Source organism: Lutjanus erythropterus, chromosome 19, assembly GCF_056507025.1.
Source record: "Lutjanus erythropterus isolate fLutEry1 chromosome 19, fLutEry1.hap2, whole genome shotgun sequence".
Taxonomy (NCBI): Eukaryota; Metazoa; Chordata; class Actinopteri; order Lutjaniformes; family Lutjanidae; genus Lutjanus; species Lutjanus erythropterus.
In genome coordinates, this window is record NC_139335.1 from 5678989 (window position 1) to 5687381 (window position 8393).

Below are 8393 nucleotides of genomic sequence, written 5' to 3' on the forward strand. Positions count from 1 at the left end.
CACTGATGTTTGCATCTATTTTTCTGGGCTGAACTCTTGCTGAGACATCTTGTTCCGTTTGTCGATCTTAAGTTTCCACATCCTGCGAGCAGAGAAGCCTCACCAAACCCAACACCAGAAATAACTCTGATAGAATACGGTGAATGTACAGCAAAGGTAGGAGGGATGAGATGTTCTCTGTTGCAGCCCTACTTAACGATTTAGACACGAATTTTTCCATTTCTTTATATCTAAATCTTGCTTAGTGCAGCTTTATATTAAATTTAAATAATTCTAGTAAAAAGAGAAGAAAAAGACATATAAATAACAACTGATAGAATAAAATCATACTATAAAGTGCATTGTAGCAAACATCAACTGTGCATGCAGCTCGATGGAAATAAATTATGTTGGTTATGTGATGACTGAAGCAGGAATAGAAAAGCAGTACAAAAACTGTAGAAAGGAAAGCAGTGACCTTATATAAAGATATTATACTCTATACAACAAATCAATAAAGCTCATTTATCTCTAATATGTTCAAATAATAAACTGTATTTGTGACGTGGCTAGTCCAAGTGTGGGTCTTCAAGAAGAGGAATAAATAGCCATACACACTTCCATGCACACATATACACACACTCTCTCTCTCACACACACACACACACACACACACACACACACACACACACACACACACACACACACGCACACACCAGAACAAAACAAAGACACATCTTATAAAAATCTTTAAGTGGCCCCTGGTTGATCTGTCTTTGATGATGAGTGAAATCTTACCAGAAGGTTTGCCTTCTGCTCGAGCGAACACACACACACACACACACACACACACACACACACACACACACACACACACACACACACACACACACAGACACACACACACACAGACAGACACACACACACACAGACAGACACAGACAGACACACACACACACAGACAGACACACACACACACACACACTCACAGACACGCACACTCACATTAATTAGTGTTATAAAACTGCAGAGGTGAAATCAGGCAGATCAAGTCGCACCCTGAGGAGATCTGTGGATCATTCTGGAAAACAAAATGACATAAAATGACATCAGAGATGAAAATTTCTGGATGTAAACAAATTCAGTTCTTGTGCATTTAGAAATTTTATCTGCCTGATATCAAACTGAACTGTCAACTCATTACGCTCCATTTCCATGTTCTGTCTGACCTTGTCTCCACTCTAACAGACTGGCTGGGCGATATGGACAAAATCAAATATCACAATATTTTTTAACAAATACCTCAATATTCATATTGTAGGGATGGCTATTAGTGCTTCACAAAGTATTAACACCATGAGATCTCTATTAGTAATGTGGATATTAGAGCTTCAATTAAGAATTATTTTTATTATCAATTATTCTAGATTATTCTCTCAGTCATTTTCTCCCGATCAATTAATCGATGGCTGCTGCTCTACAAAACGAGCTACTACAGTGACATTTGTTTAAATGATGATGATGTTATTTACCTCCAGTGCCCCCAGATGTCTTTCAGGTCATCTCTTGTGTTGTCTGGTTCCACTTGTGAACAGTTTGTTCTGTTGGATACAAAACACACATCAGGCAAGACACAGAAAAAAAACTCACCAAAACTCAGTTTTCAATGTTGTAATCACAGCCTGTAAATCCACATGTATCTATACTGTAAATACACAATTTCAAAAGTTATTTTGCCTCAACATGTAGTTAGTGTGTTTCACCCTTGTAGGGCAGTAAAGTGTTAAGATCTGGGTCAGGGGTGTCAAACATTCGGCCCACCACAGGGTTCGATACAGCCAACTGGATGACTCTGCAGTAAAATCCACTGCTAGACACCACAATTCCTGTGAAATGACTCAAAGGTGCAATACTCTGTGCAATAATCTACCTGCACACAACTGACTTGACATAACAATAATGTGCAATAATTCAAATGTACAATACATTGAGCAGATTTATTTATTTTCACTCATAATCTGATGCACATCAGTCTGCCGTGAGCATTTTTCTCCCGGTGATCAATAAAGTATTTCTGATTCTGATTTTGATTCTTCCTGATTTAATCTGTTAAAATTGCACTTCAGACATCTGAGGCTGTCCATCATCTGTTTTGTAAATGCTAACCGTTTTCTGATTGTTTTACTTCTTTATGCTAAAAAAAAAAATGGGGAGGTATTGGTTTTTATAGGTTACAATGAAATGATTTTACTTGTCTTGCCCTCCTGAGATCAAATGAGGCTGCATGTGATCCATGAACTAAAATGAGTTTGACATCCCTGATTGATAGGGTCAAACCAAGACAGTGGACAGTGGTGTCCACATACTTTTGGCCATAAAGTACATGTTCCTTTGACACTTCTTGTAACTTGAATCCAAGTTTTTGACCAAAAATGTGCTGCTTCTCCACACACTTTGTTGTTTGTTTGTTTCTATAGAAACAGGTTTTCTGGTCACATCAGGACCACCGTCTTCATGCTTGATATTTTCATCTGTGCTGAACACACAGTAACACCACAGTAATGAACATAGCAGCAGTGTAACAGCCTACAGGTTACAACAGTGACACCCAGAGGACGAGCAGCTCCTCACATTTCTCTTTACCTTGTGCTCTGGACATCTAATGGAGAAGTTGTCTTCGTTTAAGACGCAGCCTAAGAAAGACACACAGACTTTTCAAAAACTAACATTGGTCTGACAATGACAGCCTTCTTTTAACACACACACACACACACACACACACACACACACACACACACACACACACACACACACACACACAAATCCTTAAAAGATTCGTCACTTCAGGCTGAGTGAGACCGACAGCCTTCCCACACGAGTAAGAAAAGCACAAGTGACTCAAGCTCTCACCCGTGACAAATCTGTCACTTTAAACACCATTAACACAGGCAGGCAAAGATTTTAGGCAACAGCAGTTAAACACAAGATAAGAATAACTTTTAACGTATTTAAAACATTACAAATAATGACAATCAAATATGGCCGATACACCTTTCTGACACTGTACCTGACTGAATGGCACATCTGTAGTGATAATTCCTGGGACAGCCCTTCTGGAAACATCCCATTATTGCACCTGTCTGTTGGCACGCCGAACATACCTGAAGAGAGAAGCACGGAGTGAGAAAAAAGACACATGGCGTCAAACCTTCAGGATCTTTTATCTCTATATGTGCTGCAGAATCATGTAAAGAATAGCAGGGTTTTTCCTGCCCATCTCACTGTGTAATTAATTTATTTTTTACAATATTTTAGGAGAAAATAACTGCAGTGTTTTCAGTAGCGTGTGTCTCAGTGACTCTAAATCAATACCAAACATTATTAGGCAGTATTTCATTGGATTTCAATGCTCCTTCTATTATATATTAATATATTTTTATCAAAATTCAGCATTTCTTGACCTACCTCTTGGTACCTGTTCACTGCTCACATTGGAAAGATATTTTCCTTCAATATTCTAGGGCTGCAACTAATGATCATTTTAATTATTGATTAATCTGTCTTGATTAATCAATTAATTAATCCTGCCACAATCATGTCAGTTGAAAAAGAGGTTCATACATACTGGAGCAGTATTTTGGGCCTATTTTTCAATTGTTTCCTGTAGTGATTATTTATCTGTCGATCATTTTCTCCATTAATTGATTAGCTGTTTGGTCCATTAAATGTCAGAAAATGGTGAAAATTGTGGATAAGTGTTTCACAAAGCCTGAGAAGTCCACAAATGTCTTGTTTTGTCAACAATCCAAAGACATTCAGTTTACTGTCAGAGAAAAGTAAAGAAACCAGAAAATATTCACATTTAGGAAACTGAAATCAGAAAAAACTGACATTATTTAGTTAAAAAATGAATCAAACTGATTAATTGATTATCAAAATAGTTGGCGATTTATGTAACAGTCAAATAATAATACATTAATCCTTGCATCGTTCTTCTCTTCATTTTTCCATCAGGCTCTGAGCTCTTTTGTTTTATCAAAAATAGAGGCAGGAGAGTGAAATCTGCAGAGAAATACTGCAAAATCTGCAGGTGGTTGTTTCTGTGTTGATTCATGTGCCAAAACTAAGTGTCATTTGTCATCATCTTTGTTTATGATCTTTTTTTTTTGATCCATCTTGGTAAAAAAATGAAATCCCTCTGGACACTTTCACCTGTCAAATTGTGACTTTGTCACTTAAGCAAACTGTGTACACTTTGCATGTCACTTTCTCCAGCCTTTGCAATCTTTTTCTCATAACTCACTGTCAGAGAGAGGTTAAGAAACCAGAAAATATTCACATTTAAGAAGCTGAAATCAGAGAATGTGGACTTTTTTTCTTAAAAAATGACTCAAACTGTTTAAATAGCTGCAGATTCATTTAACAAACAATTAAGTGATTCGTTGTTGAAGCTATAGTTGTTTAAAAAGACCTTATCCTGTGTCACTCACTGTTTCTTGTGCGAGCCGGGCTGCCTCCGCCAACCCATACAGCTTCCCTCTGACCAGGAAGACTCCTGCGGACCAGATACCGCAGTCCTCGTGGATCCAGCACTCGTCCAGATGAAGAGGCACCTTTGGGAGGGAGTGACTGTTGCTCTCAGGCAAACCATTGACAGCAGAGCAGTCGTAACCATCATCTGAGGAATTCACTGAATGGCTTTTGGAGAGTCCATGTAAATGTTCTTCCTCTTTCTGATCAGTCCTGCAGCTCTGGTTCTGACAGTCCGCAGACGGGCTGATGGGATGGTACGGGCCGTGAAGGTCCCCGAGGCCCATGGCGTTGGCCGTCTGGCCACACAGGCAGCACAGCAGCGTTGCCTGACACCTGTTCTCCGAGCTGAACCGAGCCAGCTGGAAACAAGACGTGTTGGGAACAAACCCCGACAGAGACCTGGTCTGCTGCTGTTGTCCTCCTCTGCTGCTGCTCCTCACTGAAGCCTCTTCCTCCTGATAATTCACAATGGTGCACATTCTCTTCTCCATGTGAACAAAGGGGCAAAAGCTGCCAGATTTCTTGTCCTTTTTCCCCTCTTTAATGTTTGCATATTTAAGCTTGATTTCTGGCTCTGAAGGAGGAAAATGAGCAGAAGGTCCGGTCTGCGTTCGCCTTTTTTTCCTCCGTCTTACGACAGTTTTTGTGTTTACTGTCTTGTTCCTTTGATGCTGCTCCGGTGGGACTCTGCTCTTCTGTTTCTGCTCAGCTCTTCTTAACTTTTTTGTTTTACGAATGACGAGGGGCTTCTTTCGCTTGTGACTGACGCTTTTCGTGCAGGACACTTTGCGCCGTGGCTGCTGCTCTCTCGGCGGTGACTTCCTCTCTGTCCGAACGTCCACGCCGGACTCCTCTGAATTACTGCTCACTCTTTGGGACACATTTGGCTGCGAGACAGACTCCTCTGCATCCGAGCTGGACAGCCGCACCGCATACTCCATGATGTCGTCTGAATCACAACTTTCGTTATATATGCCCACCGCATCGTTTTTGGCTCGTCTCCTCAGGCTGTGCCGAGACACGCTGCGGGTGAACTGAGGCGTTTCAGAGACAGATTTCCTGATTCTGGTACTACGCCGTACTTCTCTGCGTGGAGGTTTTTCACCCTCGCTCTGCGGAGGAGTTTCTCTCGCCCGACCCTTCTTACGTGGAACACTTTTCTTGCAAGAAAAGGTGTTGCTTTTCTTCTTTTCATTAGTGACTGAAACTTCGATAACGTCACTGTCGTCACTTGAAATGTCTACCGGAGATTCAGCCGGGTTGCCGTAAACAGCACTTAGGTCTGACAGCAGCACTACAGGCCTGGTGTGATGCACAGGAATGTCCACTGAGCTGTCCGAGGAGTCCTCCGAGTACGAGCTGTCAGGACTGGGCGAGCTCAGAGGCTGAGGTAGGTGATAGCAACCTCTCCCTTCATCCAGTGAGGACACAGCTGGGGACAGGGGCTCCACAATGTGCCTCACGCTGTCCTGGATGAAAGGGCTGCATAAGAGTGGCTCCTTCGCAGAGGAGACCAGGAAAATCACATCAGAGCCGCTGTCGCTCTCCTCCCCGCCACTGCTCTCAGGACCCGGACCGCCGGTCTGGTCGGGCCCGTAGAATCCTGGGTGCCAAAGGTTGCCGTGGACTCCGTCCCGGTACAGGTCCAGCCCCGGAGCCAGTGTTGAATTCATGTAGTTCCCCAAAGACTCTGGGCGCTGCTCCATGTCTCTGCAGTGGACAGGTGCCCCTGGCTCAGGGTGCAGCTGCGTGGACAGAGAGTTGTAGGAGGATGAGGCTCTGGTTCTGAACAGGGAGTTGATCTCTGTGCTGCAGCTCGGTGGGCGTCTGTGGTACCACTCAGGCTTCTTTGCCAGGTCCATGGCTTCAGTGTGGCTGCGGGTCAGGGGGTTGACTGAGTAGCCCTTTGACAGGTCCATAGCCATGAGAGATGGATCCTGAGAGGACACTTCCATCACTGCAAAAAATACAAAGACCTTACTGAGATATATGTAACCTGAGTCCTTCAGAGGAAAAGGAACTTTTACACAGTAAAAGTCAGGAAGAATTACTGCATGACATAAGACAGCCCCTCCAGGATTTCAAGATGTTTTTTGACTGTCCAATAATTAATTATGTGCACATGACGCAAGTATGCCTTTGACCAAAACAGATAGCAAGCGCTGCTATTTGCAATGATTGCTCAGTGTCAGTCATGTGAGCAGAAGCCAAATCACATTCCTTCAACATTACAAATTTAATCGCCCATCTTACGATTAAGATAAGAGCCATTGTGACGACAATTATGATGAATTTGAGAAGGACAAAGAGAAACGAACACCAGTGAATATAACAGTATGTAATAGTATCAGCAATTGGCTAAAATAAATTGGAAAAAATCTGAACACTGAAAATCCAGTATCGCATTGCTATGTGATTTAACAATATAACAATTATTTTCATTGTCTGTAGGTTATTTTCTTGATGAATCATACAGTTTGTAACTTGTGAAAAATAGTGAAAAAACAAAACAAAACAAAAAACAATCAACACCTACCTTTGTTCAGACAAAGGTTCAAAACCTGAAGAAGTGTAGTTTCTAGTGAATTATGACAATAAAATCAGCAAATCATCTCATTTTGAGAAGCAAAGTTTAAATTTCTTCTAACTATTTTTGTTTTACAAATGTCTAAAACAACTAACAGTTTCTCAAAGATTTTGATAACTGGTTAGTTGTTACAGTAATTTTTCAAACAAAAATAGCATTAAATTCCAAATTCCAAAATTCCAAACATTCTCTGGATTTGGCTTCTTAAATTCGCTGATTTGCTGCTTTTTCATAATGTCATACTTCAAACTATCTTCGGCTGTTTTTTTAAACATGTCACCTCTGGAAAGCTGTGACGTGTATTTTCTGTCTTTTAAAATAATTAATTGATTAATTAATCGTGAATGTTTCCAATGACCGATTACAATTTGCAACCCTAATACAAACTATAAATGGAACCCAATTTAAAACCCCTAATATGCAGTTTTATTTTCTTAAATGTGAAATTTAAAACTACTTTACTTATTTCAAAGTATTTTACTGAAATGTTACAGTAGTGTCAGTATGCTGTTTACATATAAGGGAAATTAAACAAATATTGGATTTCATTTGCTCGGTAGATAAAAAAAAAATTCTTCTTAATTATTTATATATCAATATTAATGTTCTGTAAAGAATCAGGACCAAGAAACACGTGCAGGACATCTCTTTAACTGGGCTTTCTAATGAGAAATGTTAACAGGTAGGCCCGTCCACTGATCCATCCCTCAGTAATGTGAAAGGTAATGTAACCTGCCTGAACACAACAACATGATGTACTGCATCTCTAACTCACAACAAGTCTTTAAAGTCCGCTCTGCTGGTGGTCTTACCCCTGAGGTGGCAGTAGTTTGGATGGACGAGCCCGGTCCTGACAGTGTAGGCTGTAGGATGTCACTTTCCCTCAGAGAAGTCGGGTAGCTGGGTTAGCTAACACACCTCTCCAGGCCCATCATCAGGACTGCATGTAAACAAAAGCAGCCCGACTTCATGCTAGCTGGACAGCTAACGTTAGCATGCTAAGCTAGTTCCAAACGCAGACGACACTCGACGCGGTAACGACTCATGAACATTTTGCTAAAGGACTGCTAGCGGGTTAATTCACCTCCCCTCGCTACTGTTGGTATTTTAAAGTTGTCATCATGGACACCTTCTTCCTCCAGCGTCAAGTCGCACCGACAGAACCAGGACGACACCGGAAGAGAAAGACATCCCTTCATAGTAAAAGCCTCGAGAAGTCATTCACGAGTCTCTTTTTCACATCTTAATTTATATAATTTCTTTCAAACAAACAATAATTCGGTAAAACAGATAA

At 41.1% G+C, this 8393-nt stretch overlaps 1 protein-coding gene across 1 annotated transcript; it reads right to left on the reverse strand.

Moving 5' to 3' along the window:
* Positions 1 to 1001: 1001 nt before the first annotated feature.
* Positions 1002 to 8258, reverse strand: LOC146309133 (uncharacterized). The gene is made up of 6 exons (XM_084744283.1): positions 7912 to 8258; positions 4470 to 6469; positions 3047 to 3140; positions 2623 to 2672; positions 1512 to 1580; positions 1002 to 1060 (listed from the first exon to the last, which is right to left on the reverse strand). Exons 2-5 carry the CDS (start codon positions 6465 to 6467, stop codon positions 1539 to 1541), a joined length of 2184 nt encoding a protein of 727 aa, XP_084600409.1. The 5' UTR covers positions 6468 to 6469; positions 7912 to 8258; the 3' UTR covers positions 1002 to 1060; positions 1512 to 1538.
* Between the last annotated feature and the right edge of the window lie 135 nt (positions 8259 to 8393).